The sequence below is a fragment of the Bombina bombina genome, chromosome 3 (assembly GCF_027579735.1).
Source record: "Bombina bombina isolate aBomBom1 chromosome 3, aBomBom1.pri, whole genome shotgun sequence".
NCBI lineage: Eukaryota > Metazoa > Chordata > Amphibia > Anura > Bombinatoridae > Bombina > Bombina bombina.
This window is the reverse complement of record NC_069501.1, coordinates 1,152,685,148-1,152,710,018: the sequence shown is the minus strand read 5'-3', so window position 1 is coordinate 1,152,710,018 and position 24,871 is coordinate 1,152,685,148. Positions and strand designations below refer to the sequence as shown.

At 41.1% G+C, this 24,871-nt stretch overlaps 1 protein-coding gene across 1 annotated transcript in view; it reads left to right on the top strand.

Annotated features, from left to right (window-relative positions):
• ATM (ATM serine/threonine kinase) overlaps positions 1 to 24,871 on the top strand; it is a 925,848-nt gene that overhangs the window by 425,653 nt on the left and 475,324 nt on the right. The window contains exons 31-32 of the mRNA XM_053708547.1: positions 70 to 234; positions 9,814 to 9,946. Coding sequence (XP_053564522.1) covers positions 70 to 234; positions 9,814 to 9,946 — 298 coding nt within the window. The remainder of the gene's footprint in view (positions 1 to 69; positions 235 to 9,813; positions 9,947 to 24,871) is intronic.

The window sequence follows — 24,871 nt, the reverse complement described above, 5'->3', positions numbered from 1 at the left end:
AAATACGTTTTTCCAATGCCGTACATGGATTTAGATATTATATATGTTTATTTTTTTTGTACCATGCAGGTGTGTGACTTGTTAACCTATTTGGTGGTTGAAAACCGGGATAATGAACATCTCTATCATGCAATTAAACTTCTGGACCCATTTCCTGATCATATTCTCTTCAAGGACCTGCGTAATGTGCAGCAAAAGATCAAGTACAGTAAAGGACCGTTCTCCCTTTTAGAGGTACCGTCAGGAATATCTTACACCCTCTGAGATTATTTTATCTGCTAATTTATAGCGTCTCTAACTAGCCTCAGTAGGGGAGATAAGGAGCACATGCTTATAAACAAAGGGACACTTTAGTTACAAGATGTTATAACCTTGGGTTCACTTCTCCTTCTGTTGAGAATATCTAGGGACAGATATGAATCAGTTACTAGTGTGAGTAGGGAAACAGGCTCTGTGGAACATAGAATCTGCACTTCCAATTCTCACGGAGACTGGGATGTCTGAATTACAGCAAAAGTGGATACAATAAATAATGGTGTATTGAAAAAAGATTTTATTACTTAGAATGAAACATTTCATATTACAATGACAAAGTGGTAAATAAATAGATTAAGGTGCCTAGACCTGGGGCATGTTGTTAAAGGGATATGACACCCAAAAATGTTCTTTTGTGATTCAGAGAATACAATTATAAAAAAAAGTTTCTAATTTACTTCTATTATTACATTTGCCTCGTTCCCATGATATTCTTTGTTAAAGAGATACCTAGGTGGGCATCTGGAGCATTACAATGCAAGAAATAGTGCTGCCCTCTAGTGCTCTTGCAAATGGGTAACATTCTTGCAAAACTGCTGCCATATAGTGCTCAAAAAGCATGCACGCTGCTAAGCTTACATCCCTGCTTTTCAACTAAGGATTCCAAGCGAACAAAGAAAACTTTATAATAGAAGAAAATTAGAAAGTTGTTCAAAATGTGATGCTCTATCTGAATTATGAAAGAGAAATGAAAGATTTACAATTGGGTTTGATTCCAGAAATTATCAGGTTTAATTATAATGCATTCTGTCTATTAAATATACAGCACTACTGGCTGTAATAATTATACTTTATTCTGTAAACAATCACCTGAAAAGTAAAAATGTTACTATTTTATTCCAACTCAGTCCGAAATGATAGCTATAAAAGTACCTTTAATTCTTTATTTTTCTCTTGCAAGATGTATCGAGTCCATGGATTCATCCAATACTTGTGGGATATTCTCCTTCCCAACAGGAAGTGGCAAAGAAAGTACCCACAGCAGAGATGTCTATATAGCTCCTCCCCTAACTCCACCCCTCAGTCATTCTCTTTGCCGGCTCTAAGCAATAAGGAATGGTAAAGTGATAGTGGTGACAAAATATTAGTTTTATTTTCTTCAAGCAAGAGTTTGTTATTTTAAATGGTACCGGTGTGTACTGTTTACTCTCAAGCAGAAAAAAGATGAAGATTTCTGCCTAGAGGATGATGATCTTAGCATTTGTAACTAAGATCCATTGCTGTTCCCACAGAGGCTGAGGAGTACAGGAAACTTCAGTTGAGGAACGGTTTTGCAGGCTATGCTGCACTGAGGTATGTTCAGTCATTTTTTTCTAGAAAGACTGTGATATTTCCAGAAAAGGGCTGACATTATCCCCATGAGGGGAAGGGGAAGCTGTAATCAAACACTTTGGTAGTATTTCAAGCTTACATAAGGGTTAAATTACTCTGCTGGTTGACACTTATATAATAGAGCAAACGTTTTTTTGGAGAAATTGGATTAAACGTTTTGGGACTTTTTATTGAGAGGGTTCATTTGGCTTATTTTTGGGATTTACATCCCACATGGCTGTTTTTAACACTTGAGGTGTCACTTTAAGTCCCAACAGACATCGTGTAAGAGGTGGGTGGGGCCTAATTTCGAGCCTTAGAGGCGCAGTTTTTATTCATTTTGGACAGCAAGCTGCAACACAGGAGGGTCCTGAAGCGGTTTTGGGGCCAAAACGAAGCTTTATTATCTCAAATTCAACCCCTAAGGGCAGGTAGGCGACACAGAAGAGCTGTGGCAAGGTGCTGACTGTATTTATTCCGTTTTTTGGACTCTTGTCAATCCGGTTTTGGTATTAAGGGGTTAATTTCATTTTTTACTGGTGGTGCAACCTTACTAAGGCTTACTACATATACTGTAAAAAAATTGAAGGATTTGGTGCATTTTTAAGCAGTTTTGCAGAACGTGTACATGTTTTTTTCTCTTAAAGGCTCAGTACCGTTTTTTTGAAATTGTTGTTTTACATTGAATAAAGTTTTTTCCAAGCTTGCTTGTCTCATTACTAGCCTGTTAAACATGTCTGACATCAAGGAAACTCCTTGTTCAATATGTTTAGAAGCCATTGTGGAACCCCCTCTTAGAATGTGTCCCACTTGTACTGATATGTCTATTAATTTTAAAGAGCATATTGTAGCACTTAAAAATGTAGCGCTAGAGGATTCTCAGACAGAAAGAAAATGAGGTTATGCCATCTAGTTCTCCCCAAATGTCACAACCAGTAACGCCCGCACAAGCGATGCCAAGTACTTCTAGTGCGTCTAATTCATTTACCTTACAAGACATGGCGGCAGTTATGAATTCTACCCTCACAGATGTTTTATCTAAACTGCCTGGGTTGCAAGGGAAGCGTGATAGCTCTGGGTTAAGAACAAATGCTGAGCTTTCTGACGCTTTAGTAGCCGTATCGGATATACCCTCACAATGTTCTGAAGTAGGGGTACGGGATTTGCTATCTGAGGGAGAGATTTCTGATTCAGGAAAGACGCTCCCTCAGACAGACTCTGATATGACGGCCTTTAAATTCAAGCTAGAACACCTCCGCTTGTTGCTCAGGGAGGTATTGGCTACTCTGGACGATTGTGACCCTATTGTGGTTCCAGAGAAGTTGTGTAAAATGGACAAATACTTAGAGGTTCCTGTTTACACTGTTGTTTTTCCGGTCCCTAAGAGGATTGCGGATATTGTTTCTAAGGAGTGGGACAGACCAGGTATATAGTTTGCTCCCCCTCCTACTTTTAAGAAAATGTTTCCCATATCTGACACCATGCGGGACTCGTGACAGACGGTCCCTAAGGTAGAGGGAGCTATTTCTACACTAGCTAAGCGTACAACTATACCTATTGAAGACAGTTGTGCTTTCAAAGATCCTATGGATAAAAAATTAGAGGGTCTCCTAAAGAAAATTTTTGTTCATCAAGGTTTTCTTCTCCAACCTATTGCATGCATTGTTCCTGTAACTACTGCAGCTGCTTTTTGGTTCGAGACTCTCCAGGGGGAGACCCCATTAGATGATATTCTGGATAGAATTAAAGCTCTTAAGCTTGCTAATTCTTTCATTACAGATGCCGCTTTTCAATTGGCTAAATTAGCGGCAAAAAACTCAGGTTTTGCCATTTTAGTGCGTAGAGAGTTATGGCTTAAGTCCTGGTCAGCTGATGTGTCATCAAAATCAAAGCTTTTGACCATCCCTTTCAAAGGTAAGACCCTATTCGGGCCTGAACTGAAGGAAATTATTTCAGACATCACTGGAGGGAAGGGCCATACCCTCCCTCAGGATAAAACAAATAAAATCAAGACCAAACAAAATAATTTTCGTTCCTTTCGAAACTTCAAGAGTGATCCCGCTTCAGCTTCCCCTGCTGCAAAGCAAGAGGGGAATTTTGCTCAATCCAAGTCAGCCTGGAGACCTAACCAGGCCTGGAACAAGGGTAAACAGGCCAAGAAGCCTGCAGCTGCCTCTAAGACAGCATGAAGGGGTAGCCCCCGATCCGGGACCGGATCTAGTAGGGGGCAGACTCTCTTCGCTCAGGCTTGGGCAAGAGATGTTCACGATTCCTGGGCTTTAGAAATGGTTTCCCAGGGATATCTTCTGGACTTAAGATTCCCCCCCAAGGGGGAGATTTTACATTTCTCAATTGTCTGCAAACCAGACAAAAAGAGATGCGTTCTTACGCTGTATAGACGACCTACATACCATGGGAGTGATTCACCCGGTTCCAAGAGCGGAACAGGGGCAAGGGTTTTACTCCAACCTGTTTGTGGTTCCCAAAAAAGAAGGAACTTTCCGACCAATTTTGGATCTCAAGATCCTAAACAAATTCCTCAGAGTCCCATCTTTCAAGATGGAGACTATTCGGACTACAGGGAGTGCAGAATTATTAGGCAAATGAGTATTTTGACCACATCATCCTCTTTATGCATGTTGTCTTACTCCAAGCTGTATAGGCTCGAAAGCCTACTACCAATTAAGCATATTAGGTGATGTGCATCTCTGTAATTAGAAGGGGTGTGGTCTAATGACATCAACACCCTATATCAGGTGTGCATAATTATTAGGCAACTTCCTTTCCTTTGGCAAAATGGGTCAAAAGAAGGACTTGACAGGCTCAGAAAAGTAAAAAATAGTGAGATATCTTGCAGAGGGATGCAGCACTCTTAAAATTGCAAAGCTTCTGAAGCGTGATCATCGAACAATCAAGCGTTTCATTCAAAATAGTCAACAGGGTCGCAAGAAGCGTGTGGAAAAACCAAGGCGCAAAATAACTGCCCATGAACTGAGAAAAGTCAAGCGTGCAGCTGCCAAGATGCCATTTGCCACCAGTTTAGCCATATTTCAGAGCTGCAACATCACTGGAGTGCCCAAAAGCACAAGGTGTGCAATACTCAGAGACATGGCCAAGGTAAGAAAGGCTGAAAGACGACCACCACTGAACAAGACACACAAGCTGAAACGTCAAGACTGGGCCAAGAAATATCTCAAGACTGATTTTTCTAAGGTTTTATGGACTGATGAAATGAGAGTGAGTCTTGTTGGGCCAGATGGATGGGACCGTGGCTGGATTGGTAAAGGGCAGAGAGCTCCAGTCCGACTCAGACGCCAGCAAGGTGGAGGTGGAGTACTGGTTTGGGCTGGTATCATCAAAGATGAGCTTGTGGGGCCTTTTCGGGTTGAGGATGGAGTCAAGCTCAACTCCCAGTCCTACTGCCAGTTTCTGGAAGACACCTTCTTCAAGCAGTGGTACAGGAAGAAGTCTGCATCCTTCAAGAAAAACATGATTTTCATGCAGGACAATGCTCCATCACATGCGTCCAAGTACTCCACAGTGTGGCTGGCAAGAAAGGGTATAAAAGAAGAAAATCTAATGACATGGCCTCCTTGTTCACCTGATCTGAACCCCATTGAGAACCTGTGGTCCATCATCAAATGTGAGATTAACAAGGAGGGAAAACAGTACACCTCTCTGAACAGTGTCTGGGAGGCTGTGGTTGCTGCTGCACGCAATGTTGATGGTGAACAGATCAAAACACTGACAGAATCCATGGATGGCAGGCTTTTGAGTGTCCTTGCAAAGAAAGGTGGCTATATTGGTCACTGATTTGTTTTTGTTTTGTTTTTGAATGTCAGAAATGTATATTTGTGAATGTTGAGATGTTATATTGGTTTCACTGGTAAAAATAAATAATTGAAATCGGTATATATTTGTTTTTTGTTAAGTTGCCTAATAATTATGCACAGTAATAGTCACCTGCACACACAGATATCCCCCTAAAATAGCTAAAACTAAAAACAAACTAAAAACTACTTCCAAAAATATTCAGCTTTGATATTAATGAGTTTTTTGGGTTCATTGAGAACATGGTTGTTGTTCAATAATAAAATTAATCCTCAAAAATACAACTTGCCTAATAATTCTGCACTCCCTGTATTCTGCCACTGATCCAGGAGGGTCAATATATGACCACCGTGGACTTAAAGGATGCGTATCTGCACATCCCTATCCACAGAGATCATCATCGATTCCTCAGGTTCGCCTTTCTGGACAGACATTACCAGTTCGTGGCCCTTCCCTTCGGGTTGGCCACAGTTCCCAGAATTTTCACAAAAGTTCTTCGGTCCCTCCTAGCGGTTCTAAGACCGCAAGGCATAGCAGTGGCGCCTTATCTAGACGACATCTTAATTCAAGCATCAACTTTCCAACTAGCCAAGTCTCACACGGACATCGTGTTGGCTTTTCTAAGGTCTCATGGGTGGAAGGTGAACATAAAAAAGAGTTCTCTCTTCCCTCTCACAAGGGTTTCCTTCCTAGGAACTCTGATAGACTCGGTAGAAATGAAAATATTTCTGACGGAGGTCAGGAAATTTAAAACTCGTAAACACCTGCCGAGCTCTTCATTCCATTCTGCGGCCGTCAGTGGCTCAGTGTATGGAGATAATCGGACTTATGGTAGCGGCAATGGACATAGTTCCATTTGCTCGCTTACACCTCAGACCACTGCATCTATGCATGCTCAAACAGTGGAATGGGGATTATGCAGATTTATCTCCTCAGATAGATCTGGATCAGGAGACCAGAGATTCTCTTCTCTGGTGGTTATCACAGGTTCACCTGTCTCGGGGAATGTGTTTCCGCAGACCAGAGTGGATTATAGTTAGGACATATGCCAGCCTGCTGGGCTGGGGTGCAGTCTGGAACTCCCTGAAAGCTCAGGGGTTATGGTCTCAGGAGGAGACTCTCCTCCCGATAAACATTCTGGAACTGAGAGCGATATTCAATGCGCTTCAGGCATGGCCTCAACTGGCTGCAGCCAAATTCATCAGATTTCAGTCGGACAACATCACGACTGTAGCTTATATCAATCATCAAGGGGGAACAAGGAATTCTCTAGCGATGATAGAGGTTTCCAAAATAATTCAATGGGCAGAGACTCACTCTTGCCATCTTTCAGCAATCCATATCCCAGGAGTAGAGAACTGGGAGGCAGATTTCCTAAGTCGACAGACTTTTCATCCGGGGGAGTGGGAGCTCCATCCGGAGGTGTTTACCCAACTGATTCGGCTATGGGGCACACCAGAATTAGATCTGATGGCGTCTCGTCAGAACGCCAAACTTCCTTGTTACGGGTCCAGGTCCTGGGATCCCCAGGCAGTGCTGATAGATGCTCTAGCAATGCCCTGGTCCTTCAACCTGGCCTATGTGTTTCCACCATTCCCTCTCCTTCCTCGTCTGATTGCCAGAATCAAGCAGGAGAGAGCTTTGTTGATTCTTATAGCACCTGCGTGGCCACGCAGGACTTGGTATGCAGACCTGGTGGACATGTCATCCGTCCCACCATGGACTCTGCCGCTGAGGCAGGACCTTCTGATTCAAGGTCCATTCAAGCATCCAAACCTACGTTCTCTGCGTCTGACTGCTTGGAGATTGAACGCTTGATTTTAGCAAAGCGTGGTTTCTCTGAATCGTTCATTGATACCTTGATTCAGGCTCGAAAGCCTGTCACCAGAAAAACCTATCATAAGATATGGCGTAAATATCTTTACTGGTGTGATTCCAAGGGTTACTCATGGAGTAAGATCAGAATTCCTAGGCTATTAGCTTTTCTCCAAGAAGGATTGGAGAAGGGATTATCAGCTAGTTCCTTAAAGGGACAAATATCTGCTTTGTCTATCGTTTTACACAAGCGTCTGGCAGATGTTCCAGACGTTCAGGCGTTTTCTCAGGCTTTAGTTAGAATCAAGCCTGTGTTTAAACCTGTTGCTCCGCCATGGAGTTTAAATTTGGTTCTTCAAGGAGTTCCGTTTGAACCTATGCATTCCATGGATATTAAGCTCTTATCTTGGAAAGTTCTGTTTTTGGTAGCTATCTCTTCGGCTCGAAGAGTTTTCTGCTTTACAGTGTGACTCCCCTTATCTTGTTTTCCATGCGGATATGGTGGTTTTGCGTACCAAACATGGGTTTCTTCCTAAGGTTGTTTCTAATAGGAATATCAATCAGGAAGTTGTTGTTCCTTCTCTGTGTCCTAATCCTTCTTCCAAGAAGGAGCGTCTGTTGCACAACCTAGATGTGGTTCGTGCTTTAAAGTTCTACTTACAAGCAACTAAAGATTTCCGTTAAACATCTTCATTGTTTGTTGTCTATTCTGGAAAGCGGAGAGATCAAAATGCTACGGCAACCTCTCTTTCTTTTTGGCTGAAAAGCTTCATCCGTTTGGCTTATGAGACTGCTGGCCAGCAGCCTCCTGAAAGAATTACTGCTCACTCTACTAGAGCGGTGGCTTCCACATGGGCTTTTAAAAATGAGGCTTCTGTTGAACAGATTTGTAAGGCGGCGGCTTGGTCTTCTCTTCATACTTTTTCCAAATTTTACAAATTTGATACTTTTGCTTCTTCGGAGGCTATTTTTGGGAGAAAGGTTCTACAAGCAGTGGTGCCTTCCGTTTAGGTACCTGTCTTGTCCCTCCCTTCATCTGTGTCCTAAAGCTTTGGTATTGGTATCCCACAAGTATTGGATGAATCCGTGGACTTGATACATCTTGCAAGAGAAAACAGAATTTATACTTACCTGATAAATTTCTTTCTCTTGCGATGTATCGAGTCCACGGCCCGCCCTGTCTATTTAAGACAGGTAGTATTTCTTTTATTAATAAAACTTCAGTCACCTCTGCACCCTATAGTTTCTCCTTTTTCTTCCTAGCCTTCGGTCGAATGAGTGAGGGGTGGAGTTAGGGGAGGACCTATATAGACAGCTCTGCTGTGAGTGCTCTCTTTGCCACTTCCTGTTGGGAAGGAGAATATCCCACAAGTATTGGATGAATCCGTGGACTCGATACATCGCAAGAGAAAGAAATTTATCAGGTAAGCATAAATTCAGTTTTTTTAATCTTGCCTAATTTTAAAAAATGTTGGCTTTGCTTGTGGGAACAGGGAAACAGAACCAAAGTACACAAGTGTAGAATGCAAATACTGTTGGGTTAAAGTAAAACAAGCAATTCAATGTGGTGCACTTCCAGGGCGTCTTATAGGAAAATTGTGGTATCTCACTTGCAAGTAAATAACTATAAAAGAAAAAAAATTTCCACTCAGTATTTAACCAATAAAAAAGAATAAAAGTTTTTTTTCTCATTTGCATCACTGCTGAATTAAGCAGATATGCATTCATGGTGTTAGTTATATACATTATATTGCAAGCAGACAAGTATCAGGTAAATACACATTAGAAGCAATTTTTGAAAACACAGAAGTAATCTTTTAACACAATTTAACATATCCTAAAAATACATATGGACTTGTTTATATATAGACTTTTACTATATTTTATTTTATGCTATCCCTTAAAATATTGCTAAGTTATGTTTTTGCACTGTGAATCTCATTGATGATGTAAAGCTACATATACTGTAATTTGCTTCACTTCACATCTATTTATATTCATTTTTCTGTTTGCAACCCAATCATTGGTGTAGACAGACCACCGCAATAAAGTGAGTCACACTAATTTTTGGGTTTTCCAGTGCATGTAAAAGTTATATTTACACTACAGTGTAGTCTATTAAGTGTGTAATAGCATTATCTCTAATTCTAAAAAAAACACACAAAAAAACAATGTTCATATCTTAAGTAAAAAAATAATTTATTGCTGAAAAATGCTAACCACCTTCATAATCTCAGTCATAATCTCTTTGCTAGTGGTGTGTGTGTGTGTGTGTGTATATATGTATATATTTATATATATACTTATTTATTTTTTTAATTTTATTTATGTTGGAAACATTTTGTTTATAGACTTGCTCAACTCAGGGTTACCACAAACCTTCAATTTGTAAAAAGAGCAATACCTGTGAAGCGCAATAAAGCGAAGCGCAGTAAAATGAGGTGTACCTGTACTTCATGACTAGTGTGTGTGTTATCCCATGCCTTTCCATTGGTTTTATTTGGCAAATTTAAGTAATTATTTTTGTTTTCTCTGTTACAGGAAATAAACCATTTTCTGTCCATTAGCATCTGTGATACTCTCCCTTTGACCAGACTTGAAGGATTAAATGATTTAAGAAAACAGCTCGAGCGGCATAAAGATGAAATAAAAGATCTTGTAAGAGATTTCCAAGGTGCTGACTCCTCATTTTATAGTACAGAATGGAAATGCAGAGTGTATAATTGTTTTCTTGATTTGACAGCAAGACATTTTATTTATCTAATCACTTTTATATCAATGGCCATAAGGTAGCTTGCTGTGGGTAAGGTGTGCTTATACACCCTGAAAAGGTGAATGTAAAAGGCCCACCCTACTGAATTATAGAACACAATGATTTAACATTTAACTATAGAACACAATGATTTAACATTTCAAAGTGCATTGAAAGTAAAAGACAAGAGCCTGTGTAATGCCACTTGGTTTTTAGGTTTATTAAAGGGACACTGAATCAAAATTAACCTTTCATTATTGAGATAGAGCATCCAATTTTATACAACTTTCCAATTGACTTCCATTAACAAAATGTGCACAGTCTTTTTATATTTAAACTTTTTGAGTCACCAGCTCTTACTGAGCATGTTCAAGAATAAGCCTGTATGCATTTGTGAATGGCTGATTGCTGTCACATGGTACAGGGGGAGTGGAAAAAGACATAACTTTTAAAATTGTCAGAAAAAAAATCTATTACTCATTTGAAGTTCAGACTAAGTGCTATTGCATTGTCTTGTTATCTTGCATTTGTTGATTATGCAAATCTACTGTGTTGACTGGTCCTTTAACTAGTGTGATGCACCGATATTTAATTTCTGGACCGAAATCGAAAATCCAGGATGCACCGAAAATGTATTTTTTTAAGTGCTGTGCAGACAGTTATACTAAAAATAAAACAGAAAAAAAGAAAAAAGAAGAAAAAATGAACAGCAGCCAATCGGCATCAGCAGTGCTGAGGTCATGAACTCTTTTACTGTGATCTCATGAGATTTCACTTAAATCTTATGAGATTTCATAGTAAACTTCCTTAAACTGAATAGGGAAATAACATGAGTGTGCAAGAGGCTCGCTCCCTTGCAGGTTCCGGGACAGGGACAGACATACTGATTTGCTGCTTAAAGTCCTTTACAATTGGGGTATGAATACTTACGAATCTTTCTTGTTCAAGTGATATTTTCTAGTCAGATTTTTACAGCTGTGCTGCATCACTTTCAAGTGTTTCAACATTTGGGTATCATGGCCCTTTAACAGGTCATCAAATCTAAATATATATTTTAAGTTGACATCCCAAGGTATTGATCTAGGCCAGGAGTGGGCAAGAGGTAGATCGCAGTCTACCAGTGGACCGCAAGTGAATTTTGAGGTGACCGCCTGGGAGATTTTAAAAGTATGCATAATAAGTGAAACATTTCTCACACATCTAGATTATGAGTGAAGAGCCTAGTCACCGTAGATATGAGAAATGTTTCTCTTATGCAGACTTTTGAAATTGGCTATGAGTCTATGATGGCGGTATGTGTACTTCAGCATGCGGGGCGTGGCTGTAGCTGAATTCGCTACCCCAGCTTTGGTTACTTCCTGTCCCAAACTAGCTTACTTTTTGTCTCAAGAGCTGTCACCGGTCAGTCCATAGTAAAGACTCTTCATGCGCAAGGCTGAGATGCTGCTCGGTATCCTTGGGTTTGGCAGTTCCAAGTCATGCTCTGTCTGATATTCTGCTGCTACTTTCTAGTTTTGGCCTCCGTTACTTGTCACAAGGCTCTGCTGGGTGAGTGGTCTGGTGTTGTATTTTTCCCCAGGGTCTGGTACTCCCCCTCAGGTTCTTTTACTTACTCTGTACCAGGCTTTGATGCTGCTCTCTGATACTTTCTCCGACACACTAATATTAGCTATACTTTGTGCTAGTTTCTGCAGCTTTCTGTCCCCAGAATTTGTTGTCACCAAATTGTGCGGGTCAGTGCTGTTGCTGCTATACCAGTCTCTGGTTGCTGTGTAAGGCGGTACAGAGCCTGCAGGTCCTGCTGCTGTCACTTTCCCAACTATTTGCAATAGTCTTCAGGTAGTAGCAGAAGGATGGAGAGCAGCCAACAGGACCTGCCCTCTAATAAGCCTGCCATGGCGTCCAGCCAATGAAATTAATTTGTAGAATGAGTCTGTCTATTATTGGCTGAGAATAGTTAATTGTCATCGTTGTACCTGAGCTGTGGGTTTCCCATGTGTTCCAGGCTTGACTACTCCGTTAGCCCTAGACTCGAGCCGTCTTTATTGTGCAGTACAAAGATAAGGTTGCTTGATGGTCCAGTGTGACGTAAAGAGAGCTCTCGCAGTAATTATAGAGCACGACTGTATTTATTATTAAAGAGCGCGGCTGATTTTTAAAGCTATTTGTGGCAAAAATAAAATTTTCAGCTGTTGTTTTTTTTTAGTTAGGTGACCACGTCACTTGGAATAAAATTACAGGTTGCCCTTCCCTTACAAAAGTCTGCCCACCCCTGATCTAGGCTCATTTTGGTATATTACATGCCATTATTTCACTGCCAAATGCAATTAAATTTAAAAAAATTGTACTTTTTTCAAAAACTCAGAAATGATTTACATACTGCTTGTGCAATCATAGCACAAATGTTTGTAAAAGTCTCTCCGGGATCCTATTTGCTCAGAAATAGCAGACATATATGGCTTTGCCATTGCTTTTTGGTAATTAGAAGGCCGCTAATTGCAGCTGCGCACCGCACTTCTATTATTCCTGGCAGTGAAGGGGTTTATTAGGTATCTTAAAAGGTTAATTTTAACTTTAGTGTAGAGATTAGCAGATTAGCCTCCCACCTGACACTCCCCACCCCCTGATCCCTCCCAAATAGCTCTCTTCCCTCCCCCACTGGTAACCCCACCCGCCTCCCTCCTTCACCTCCCACCGGCACAAGCAACGATCGTTACAGACGGGGACACACACAGTGTCACCCTCTGTAACGATCAGGCATCTCTCCTCATGAAGCCGGAGCACCGATCGCGTTCCTGCTCCATATGAGGCAGATGCCTGAAGCTTCAGAGACTCCAGATCTCGGCTGTAACTTAACAGCAGAGAGTGCTGGAGCTTCCTAAAGCGACAACGTATATATACGTTGTGTGGTACGATAGCCAAAGTACCGCACAACGTATATATACGTCGGATTGGGTGAAGGGGTTAAAGAAACATAAACCCCAAATATTTTCTTTCCTGATTCAGATAGAACATACAATTTTAAACAACTTTCTCATTTACTTCTATTGTCAAATTTACATTGTGTCTCTTAATATTCTTTGTTGAAGGAGCAGCAATGCACTACTGGGAGCTAGCAGAACACATTGAGTGAGCCAATGAAAAAAAGGCATAGACGTTCAGCCACTAATCAGCAACTAACTCCCAGTAATGCATTGCTACTCCGAGCCTACCTAGGTATTCTTTTCAGCAAAGGATACCAAGAAAACAAGTATATTAGATAATAGAAGTAAACTGGAGGATTACAATTGCATGTTTTATTTGAATAATGAGAGTAAAAATATCCCTTTAATGGCGTGCATGTGATTGTATGCATCTTGTTTTCTTTCCTACGTTATGGTCAGTCCACAACGTCATTCCAATTACTAGTGGGATATTCACTCCTGACCAGCAGGAGGAGGCAAAGAGCACCACAGCAAAGCTGTTAAGTGTCACTTCCCTTACCCATAACCCCGTCATTGTCTTTGCCTCTGTGAATGGAGGAGGTGAAGTTTGGTGTCTGAAGATTTATTTCCTTTTCTGGGTACTTTTCCCTGCAAGCAAGGATTTGGGTTTAGCTGTGTCCTTGTCAATCTCTTGACTAAGAGTAGTGGTGGCTTTTAAGCAGTTAGGAAGTGGTGAGGTGGTCCTTGCTTGGTTTCCTAACACAATTGCTGCCCTAGTCATAGAAAGCCAGAGTTGGTTACTCTGTTCTTTCTTTTTTCTACAGGTCTCTATGAACAGTATGTGTCCTTTCACGCCTTGTGAGCTGTCCTCCTACCGGACAGCTAGACTACAGGTAACTGCTTTTGTCTTCTAGGTCCTGGAGACTTGCACTTAAGAAGATTATTACTTTGCAGTATATTAGGACATTTTTAATCCTTTATACAGCATTTATTTTGGCAGTGGGCAGGTGCATAGTGTATGTGGAGACTAGGGGTTAATCTTCCCTTATATATGAGAAGTTATTTTCCTCTGTGGGGCTAAGTCAGCATAATACTTTTATTAAGGCTTAAATGTGTCTTGGGCTTATGAGTTTGACTGTGCTAATTACGTTTATTAGTCAGTTTTTATTTTTTCCGGACTGTTTCAGTGAAAGCATCTGTGAAATTCTAGGCAGTAGTAAAACGCACATTTTTAATTGTTACGCAGTTTCCTTTCTCTGCCGTACACATGACTTTCCGCTCATCAGTCTAATCTCGGAGCGTCACTTCTATTTCAGCCCCGTCTGTGTCGGCTCTGCTGTACGATCACTGAGGGAGTTTTTGGTAGTCAAATTGTGGGATGATCATTACGGTAGGGCACCTCAGTATATCTGAGGTGTAGAGTTCCAAATAATTTGTTATTGTCTATATTTATATAGCGTATATAACGCTTTTTATCAAATAAAGATTTTGGTTAATTGACAGTAGTCATTTTACTATTTTGAGTCATTTTTTTATCTTGGGAACCAGCTAGGACATAGATCAAGAATCTGTTTCCTTTGATAGATGCCTATTATGTCTAGAGGCTCAAATTGTTTTGCCTATGCAATTTTGTGCAACTTGCTTAGCTAGAACTCTAGAGTGTAAAGATAAATGATTATCTTCTGATCCCAATGTCTCTCAGGATGATGCTGTTCATGCAATGCCACAGCTTTCTCCTCAAACGTCCCAAGCCTCAATGGCGTCACATACAGTGCCTCTCAACCTCCTGGAAGAGTTTATTTGCCATCAGATTTTGCTGCACAATTATCTTCTGCGGTATCTGCAGCATTATCTGCTTTTCCTATGTTGAAGAAATGCAAGAGGAAATCTAAACATTTATCAGATGGTAACATATCTGTCCCTTCTGCTGCCATGAAGGTTGACCTTCCTCATAAGTCTGATGATGAGGATTCCTTGGTTGCCTCTGAGGGTGAAATCTCAGATTCTGACCGTATAATTCCTTTGTCTGACTATGAAGAAGTAAACTTCTGATTTAAGCTTGAACACCTCCACTTACTGCTAAAGGAGGTTTTGGCTACCTTGGATGACTCTGACGCTTCTGTCGTTGTCAACCCTAAGAAATCTAGTAAACTTAACATTTACTATGATGTTCCTTCCACTGTGGAAGTGTTTCCTGTTCCAGACCGTGAGACGGAGATTATTACACAGGAATGGGAGAAGCCAGAGATTCCTTTCTCCCCGTCTCCCGTCTTTAAAAGATGTTTCCTGTTGCTGACTCCATCAGAGATTCATGGTGCACGGTGTCTTAGGTAGAAGGGGATATTTCTACTCTTGCTAAGAGAACTACGATCCTTATTGAGGATAGTTGTTCCTTTAAGGATCCCATGGACAAAAAGCTTGAGGCTTATCTAATGAAAATGTATGTTCATCAGGGGCTTCAATGGCAACCTGCAGTTTGTATTGCCACAGTAGCAAGTGCAGTATCTTATTGGTGCAATGCCTTGTCAGAACGGATTTTAGATGACACTCCGTTGGAGTAGATCTAGGATAGGATTAAGGCTTTCAAACTAGCCAATTCCTTTATCACTGATGCTAACATGCAAGTCATGACTGGGAGCTAAGATGTCGGGCTTCACTGTCCTAGCCCGCAGGACTCTGTGGCTAAAATCATGGTCAGCTGATGTTACCTCCAAGTCTAAGCTTCTGTTGCTACCTTACAAGGGTAAGACCCTGTTTGGTCCTGGTCTGGCGGAGATAATGTCTAAAATTACGGGTGGAAAGGGGTCCTTTCTACCTTAAGACAAGAAGAATAGACCTAAAGGATGTCAAATTAATTTTCGTTCCTTTCGTAACTTCAAAGGTCAAAAGTCTTCCTCTCCTTCCTCCAAGCAGGAGCTGTCCAAGTCTTCTTGGAAACCCAATCTAGCTTTCCCTTATCCCAGTCTTGGAATAAGGGAAAGCAATCAAAGAAGCCCTCTGCTGAGACTAAGTCAGCATGAAGGGTCTGCCCCCTGTCTGGGATCAGATCAAGTGGGGGGCAGACTTTCCTTTTTTCTTCAAGCGTGGATACAAGATGTCTCATATCCTTGGGCTGTGGATATAGTATCTCAGGGGTACAAAATAGAATTCAAATCTCGTCCTTCCAAGGGCAGATTTCTCCTCTCAAGGTTATCTGCGGAACAGGTAAAAAGAGAGGCATTCTTAAAGTGTGTTCAGGACCTTTCCTCCCTGGGAGTGATTGTTCCAATTCCAGTAAGAAATCAGGGTCTAGGATTTTATTCAAATCTGTTTGTGGTTACCAAAAAAGAGGGAACTTTTCCGACCCATTTTAGACCTAAAGTGTCTCAACAAGTTTCTCAGTGTACCGTCCTTCAAAATGGAAACCATTTGTTCTATTCTTTCTTTGGTCCAAGAGGGTCGTTTCATGACGATCATAGACCTGAAGGACTGATATCTTCATGTTCCCATCCACAGGGATCATCACCAGTTCCTGAGATTCGCTTTTCTAGACAAGCCTTAACCTAGTTCTTAGAGTTTTGCAGCAGGCTCCGTTTCAGCCAATGCATTCCATAGATATTAAGCTGTTATCTTGAAAGGTTTTGTTTCTTATTGCTATTTGCTCTGCTCAGAGAGTATAACTCTCGGCTTTGCATTGTGAGTCACCTTACCTTATTTTTCATGCAGATAAGACGGTCCTTTGTACTAAATTGGGGTTTTCTCCCTAAGGTGGTTTCGGATAAAAATATTAATCAGGAAATTGTGGTTCCTTCTCTCTGTCCTAATCCTTCCTCTCATAAGGAACGTCTGTTGCCCAATTTGGATTTGGTTTTCTTGTTTCTCTGGAAAGCTTAATGGTCAGAAGGTTTCTTCTACTTCTCTTTCCCTCTGGTTGAGAAGTATGATTCGTTTTGCTTATGAGACTGCTGGAGAGACTGACCCCTCATTCCACTAGGGCTGTATCCTCTTTTTGGTATGCAACTTGGTCCTATCTTAATACCTTTTCCAAATTCTACAAATTTGATATTTTTGCCTCGGCTGAGGCTTCCTTTGGGAGAAAAGTTCTTCAAGCGGTGGTGCCTTCTGTTTAGGTCTGCCTGTCTTATTCTCCCTCCCTATTCATTCCGTGTCCTCTAGTTTCGGTATTGGTTCCCACTAGTAATTGGAATGATATTGTTGACTCTCCATGTCTTAGTTAAGAAAACAAAATTTATGCTTACCTGATAAATTTCTTTCCAGGCATGGAGAGTTCACGACCCCACACTTTAGATTAGACAGTAATGTTTTACTAAACCTCAGGCACCTCTACACCTTTGTAAGCGAAAATAATAAAAAATATATATATTTGAGAAGCGCTAAAGAGTAAGCTAAAGACACTAATTAAAATGATAGAGTGTAGCTAAATACAATAATTATCATACAGATAACTTTCAAAAAAGTCCTATGTGGTATTCTTATAATACATATATAGTTTAATAGAGTAAATATACTTCGTCTATAACGCCATATAAAGCCTTAATGATTACAGATGTATCCATACAATGTTCTATACATCAGATATAGTATCCAATTGATGCTGCAACAATAAAACTTACAATAAATCCCTTTGCATAATAGAGAAGATAGGAGACTATAAAAAATCAATATATCATTTATTAACTGTCAACACCTAAAAAATTCACATTAAAAGTCCCATGCATATGGTTATAACTTCTATAAACCTAAAATAACGTGAGGAGTGCGCACTCTATACACTAAAATTTACAATCAATCTAAAAAAACCATACTGTTCCTTGATTGTAGTGACCGTTCAAATATGGGAGTGTCCCTTGGGGACACGTGTCTGCTACTGGCCAGTAGAATGTCAGAATTAACGATTTTAGTGATTCAAATGTAGCAACCGTTATCTGTTGTTTGATTATACACAACAGCCGGTTAGTGTCCAATAACCAATATGTTATAGATTCTTGCTGAATACAATGTGCCAGTCTTTTGTATCTATGTATGTATCCAAATGCTTGCCAGTTGGTGTACTGTTGCCGATAGAAGATGCGGTGATAAAAGATGTAACACAAATACTGTCAATTACTTTTTCTTCTCATCACATTCAATGCTGTTAAATGTCAATATTCATAGACAATTATGTCATATATATATATTCACTACTTATTCTCGCCCCTTACTGGCCCAGATCTTATTTACCTTGTTTTCTATTAGTTCACGCTATTTTTGGCGTGTATCCAGGATTTTTTAGACCTTTCTTACGGCCAGCGGGTTCACAAGGATTCAGTAGTGTTTTTATATATATTTCCATGGTCTTATCTCTGTCTTTTTCCTCCGTCCTCACCAGGGAGTAGGCAACTTCAACAATGCAATACCTTTAGCTCAGGCAATGGAGTACTTTTTCAGCAAGATCTTCTTACGATCTTTATATTGGTAGTCTTTAGTTATATTTTTCTAATAGTAAAAACATCTATATATGTATTATAAGAATACCAAATAGGACTATTTTGAAAGTTATCTGTATGATAATTATTGTATTTAGCTACACACTATCATTTTAATTGGTGTCTTTAGCTTACTCTTTAGCGCTTCTCAAATATATATATTTTTTATTATTTTCGATTTTAATTATTTCTGTAAGACAGGTACAGCTTTTTGAGGAGTTTGACATTCATCTCTTATTGTGTTTTATTTTCTCTTGTTAGGTGTATTCAGTCCACGGATCATCCATTACTTGTGGGATATTCTCCTTCCCAACAGGAAGTTGCAAGAGGATCACCCACAGCAGAGCTGCTATATAGCTCCTCCCCTAACTGCCATATCCAGTCATTCTCTTGCAAGCTCTCAACATAGCTGGAGGTAGTAAGAGGAAAGTGGTAAAATATAGTTAGTTTTTTCTTCAATCAAAAGTTTATTGTTTTTAAATGGTACCGGAGTGTACTATTTTATCTCAGGCAGCATTTAGAAGAAGAATCTGCCTGCGTTTTTCTATGATCTTAGCAGAAGTAACTAAGATCCACTGCTATTCTCACAAATGTCTGAGGAGTGAGGTAACTTCAGAGGGAGAATGGCGTGCAGGGTATCCTGCAATAAGGTATGTGCAGTTAAGTTTTTCTAGGGATGGAATTTGCTAGAAAATGCTGCTGATACCGGATTAATGTAAGTTAAAGCCTAAATACAGTGATTTAATAGCGACTAGTATCAGGCTTGCTATCAGAGGTATATACTCTGATTAATGTGCAATATAAAATATTAGCTGGCATGTTTAATCGTTTTTATATATGCTTTGGTGATAAAACTTATTGGGGCCTAGTTTTTTCCACATGGCTGGCTTTATTTTTGCCTAGAAACAGTTTCCTGAGGCTTTCCACTGTTATAGTATGAAAGTTACAGTTGGTGCAGTTAAAATTACAAACTGTGACATTCAGCTTCCCTCAGCAGTCCCCTGCATGCTATAGGACATCTCTGAAGGGCTCAAAAGGCTTCAAAAGTAGGAGCTGTGGCAGTTGTTATGACTGTTTAAAAAACATATTTTTCATTTTGTTAATCTGTTTTTTGTATTAAGGGGTTTATCATCCATTTGCAAGTGGGTGCAATGCTCTGCTAACTTGTTACATACACTGTAAAAAATTTGTTAGTTTAACTGCCTTTTTTCACTGTTATTTCAAATTTTGGCAAAATTTGTTTCTCTTAAAGGCACAGTAACGTTTTTTTATATTGCTTGTTAACTTGATTTAAAGTGTTTTCCAAGCTTGCTAGTCTCATTGCTAGTCTGTATAAACATGTCTGACATAGAGGAAACTCCTTGTTCATTATCTTTAAAAGCCATGGTGGAACCCCATAGGAGAATGTGTACTAAATGTATTGATTTCACTTTAAACAATAAAGATCAGCTGTTAACTTTAAAAGAATTATCACCAGAGGATTCCGACGAGGGGGAAGTTATGCCGACTAACTCTCCCCACGTGTCGGGCCCTTTGACTCCCGCTCAAGGGACTCACGCTAAAATGGCGCCAAGTACATCAAAGACGCCCATAGCGATTACTTTGCAGGACATGGCGGCAATCATGGATAATACCCTGTCAGCGGTATTAGCCAGACTGCCTGAATTCAGAGGAAAGCGCGATAGCTCTGGGGTTAGACGTAATACAGAGCGCGCAGATGTTTTAAGGCCCATGTCTGATACTGCGTCACAATATGCAGAAGCTGAGGAAGAGCTTCAGTCTGTGGGTGACGTCTCTGACTCGGGGAAACCTGATTCAGATATGTCTACTTTTAAATTTAAGCTTGAGAACCTCCGGGTGTTGCTTGGAGAGGTTTTAGCTGCTCTGAATGACTGTGACCCAATTGCAGTGCCAGAGAAATTGTGTAGACTGGATAAATACTACGCGGTGCCGGTGTGTACTGACGTTTTTCCAATACCTAAAAGGTTTACAGAAATTATTACTAAGAAGTGGGACAGACCCGGTGTGCCGTTTTCCCCCCCTCCTATTTTTAGAAAAATGTTTCCAATAGACGCCACCACACGGGACTTATGGCAGACGGTCCCTAAGGTGGAGGGAGCAGTTTCTACTTTAGCAAAGCGTATCACTATCCCTGTCGAGGACAGTTGTGCTTTTTCAGATCCAATGGATAAAAAATTAGGTTACCTTAAGAAAATGTTTATTCAACAAGGTTTTATCCTGCAGCCCCTTGCATGCATTGCTCCTGTCACTGCTGCTGCGGCGTTCTGGTTTGAGTCTCTGGAAGAGGCCTTTCAGACAGCTACTCCATTGACTGAAATACTTGACAAGCTTAGAACACTTAAGCTAGCTAATTCTTTTGTTTCTGATGCCATTGTTCATTTGTCTAAACTAACGGCTAAGAATTCTGGATTCGCCATCCAGGCGCTTAGGGCGCTATGGCTTAAATCTTGGTCAGCTGACGTGACTTCAAAGTCTAAATTACTTAACATTCCCTTCAAGGGGCAGACCCTATTCGGGCCTGGTTTGAAGGAAATTATTGCTGACATACTGGAGGTAAGGGTCATACCCTTCCTCAGGACAGGGCCAAATCAAGGGCCAAACAGTCTAATTTTCGTGCCTTTCGAAACTTCAAGGCAGGTGCAGCATCAACTTCCTCTGCTACAAAAAAAAAGGGGGAACTTTTGCGCAATCCAAGCCGGCCTGGAAATCTAACCAGGCCTGGAGCAAAGGCAAGCAGGCCAGAAAGCCTGCTGCTGCCTCTAAGACAGCATGAAGGAACGGCCCCCTATCCGGCAACGGATCTAGTAGGGGGCAGACTTTTTCTCTTCGCCCAGGCGTGGGCAAGAGATGTTCAGGATCCCTGGGCGTTGGAGATCATATCTCAGGGATATCTTCTGGACTTCAAAGCTTCCTCCCCACAAGGGAGATTTCACCTTTCGAAATTATCTATAAACCAGATAAAGAAAGAGGCATTCTTACGCTGTGTGCAAGACCTCCTAATAATGGGAGTGATCCATCCAGTTCCACAGATGGAACAAGGACAGGGATTTTATTCAAATCTGTTTGTGGTTCCCAAAAAAGAGGGAACCTTCAGACCAATTTTGGATCTAAAGATCTTAAACAAATTCCTCAGAGTTCCATCGTTCAAAATGGAAACTATTCGGACAATCCTACCTATGATCCAGGAGGGTCAGTACATGACCACAGTGGATTTGAAGGATGCTTACCTTCACATACCGATTCACAAAGATCATCATCGGTTCCTAAGGTTTGCCTTTCTAGACAGGCATTACCAGTTTGTGGCTCTTCCCTTCGAGTTAGCTACAGCCCCAAGAATTTTTACAAAGGTTCTGGGGTCTCTTCTGGCGGTCCTAAGACCACGGGGCATAGAAGTGGCCCCTTATCTAGACGACATCCTGATACAGGCGTCAAACTTCCAAATTGCCAAATCTCATACGGACATAGTGTTGGCATTTCTGAGGTCGCATGGGTGGAAAGTGAACGAGGGAAAGAGTTCTCTATCACCCCTCACAAGGGTTTCCTTCCTAGGAACTCTGATAGATTCTGTAGAAATGAAAATTTACCTGACGGAGTCCAGGTTATCAAAGCTTCTAAATTCCTGCTGTGTTCTTTACAACATTCCGCGCCCTTCGGTGGCTCAGTGCATGGAAGTGATCGGCTTAATGGTAGCGGCAATGGACATAGTTCCATTTGTGCGCCTACATCTCAGACCGCTGCAATTATGCATGCTCAGTCAGTGGAATGGGGATTACACAGATTTGTCCCCTCTGCTAAGTCTGGATCAAGAGACCAGAGATTCTCTTCTCTGGTGGCTATCTCGGGTCCATCTGTCCAAAGGTATGACCTTTCGCAGGCCAGATTGGACAATTGTAACAACAGATGCCAGCCTTCTAGGTTGGGGTGCAGTCTGGAATTCCCTGAAGGCTCAGGGATTGTGGACTCAGGAGGAGAAACTCCTCCCAATAAATATTCTGAAGTTAAGAGCAATATTCAATGCTCTTCTAGCTTGGCCTCAGTTAGCAACCCTGAGGTTCATCAGATTTCAGTCGGACAACATCACGACTGTGGCTTACATCAACCATCAAGGGGGGACCAGGAGCTCCCTAGCGATGTTAGAAGTCTCCAAGATAATTCGCTGGGCAGAGACTCGCTCTTGCCATCTATCAGCGATCCATATCCCAGGTGTAGAGAACTGGGAGGCGGATTTTCTAAGTCGTCAGACTTTTCATCCGGGGGAGTGGGAACTCCATCTGGAGGTGTTTGCTCAATTGGTTCATCGTTGGGGCACACCCGAATTGGATCTCATGGCGTCTCGCCAGAACGCCAAGCTTCCTTGTTACGGATCCAGGTCCAGGGACCCAGAAGCGACGTTGATAGATGCTCTAGCAGCTCCGTGGTTCTTCAACCTGGCTTATGTGTTTCCACCGTTTCCTCTGCTCCCTTGACTGATTGCCAAAATCAAACAGGAGAGAGCATCAGTGATCTTGATCGCGCCTGCGTGGCCACGCAGGACCTGGTATGCAGACCTGGTGGACATGTCATCCTTTCCACCTTGGCCTCTGCCTCTGAGACAAGACCTTCTACTACATGGTCCTTTCAATCATCCAAATCTAATTTCTCTGAGACTGACTGCCTGGAGATTGAACGCTTGATTTTATCAAGGCGTGGCTTCTCCGAGTCAGTCATTGAAACCTTAATACAGGCACGAAAGCCTGTAACCAGGAAAATCTACCATAAGATATGGCGCAAATATCTTCATTGGTGTGAATCCAAGAATTACTCATGGAGTAAGGTTAGGATTCCTAGGATATTGTCCTTTCTCCAAGAGGGTTTGGATAAAGGATTATCAGCTAGTTCTTTAAAGGGACAGATTTCTGCTCTGTCTATCCTTTTGCACAAGCGTCTGGCAGAGGTTCCAGACGTCCAGGCATTTTGTCAGGCTTTGGTTAGAATTAAGCCTGTGTTTAAACCTGTTGCTCCTCCATGGAGCTTAAACTTGGTTCTTAAGGTTCTTCAAGGAGTTCCGTTTGAACCCCTTCATTCCATTGATATCAAACTTTTATCTTGGAAAGTTCTGTTTTTGATGGCTATTTCCTCGGCTCGTAGAGTCTCTGAGTTATCAGCTTTACAATGTGATTCTCCTTATCTGATTTTCCATACAGATAAAAGTAGTTCTGCGTACAAAACCTGGGTTTTTACCTAAGGTAGTTTCCAACAAGAATATCAATCAAGAGATTGTTGTTCCATCATTGTGTCCTAATCCTTCTTCAAAGAAGGAACATCTTTTACATAATTTGGACGTAGTCCGTGCATTAAAGTTTTACTTACAAGCGACTAAAGATTTTCGTCAAACATCTTCCCTGTTTTGTTGTTTACTCTGGACAGAGGAGAGGTCAAAAGGCTTCGGCAACCTCTCTTTCTTTTTGGCTTCGGAGCGTAATACGCTTAGCCTATGAGACTGCTGGACAGCAGCCCCCTGAAAGGATTACAGCTCATTCTACTAGAGCTGTGGCTTCCACCTGGGCCTTTAAAGATGAGGCTTCTGTTGAACAGATTCGCAAAGCGGCGACTTGGTCTTCGCTTCATACCTTTTCAAAATTTTACAAATTTGATACTTTTGCTTCTTCGGAGGCTATTTTTGGGAGAAAGGTTCTACAGGCAGTGGTCCCTTCCTTTTAAGTACCTGCCTTGTCCCACACTTCATCCGTGTTCTTTAGCTTTGGTATTGGTATCCCACAAGTAATGGATGATCCATGGACTGGATACACCTAACAAGAGAAAACATAATTTATGCTTAACTGATAAATTTATTTCTCTTGTGGTGTATCCAGTCCACGGCCCGCCCTGTCCTTTTAAGGCAGGTCTAAATTTTAAACTACAGTCACCACTGCACCCTATGGTTTCTCCTTTCTCGGCTAGTTTCGGTCGAATGACTGGATATGGCAGTTAGGGGAGGAGCTATATAGCAGCTCTGCTGTGGGTGATCCTCTTGCAACTTCCTGTTGGGAAGGTGAATATCCCACAAGTAATGGATGATCCGTGGACTAAATTTATCAGGTAAGCATAAATTATGTTTTTTTATATATTTTTGTTGACCTCTACACCTTTGTGTTAACTTCTTTTTCCATTTCCCTTCAGTTGAATGACTGGGGGTTATGAGTAAGGGAAGCAACACTTAACAGCTTTACTGTGGTGCTCTTTGCCTCCTCCTGCTGGCCAGGAGTGTATATCCCACTAGTAATTGGAATGATGTTGTGGACTCTCTATGTCTGGAAATAAATTTATCAGGTAAGCATAAATTTTGTTTTATCTGTATCTCTCCTGATAAATGTAAACTTACTAACACACAACAGTCAAACTCAGAAATAAGTATTTATTTTATATATTAACAGAATTGTCTTCTATTTTGTGCTACT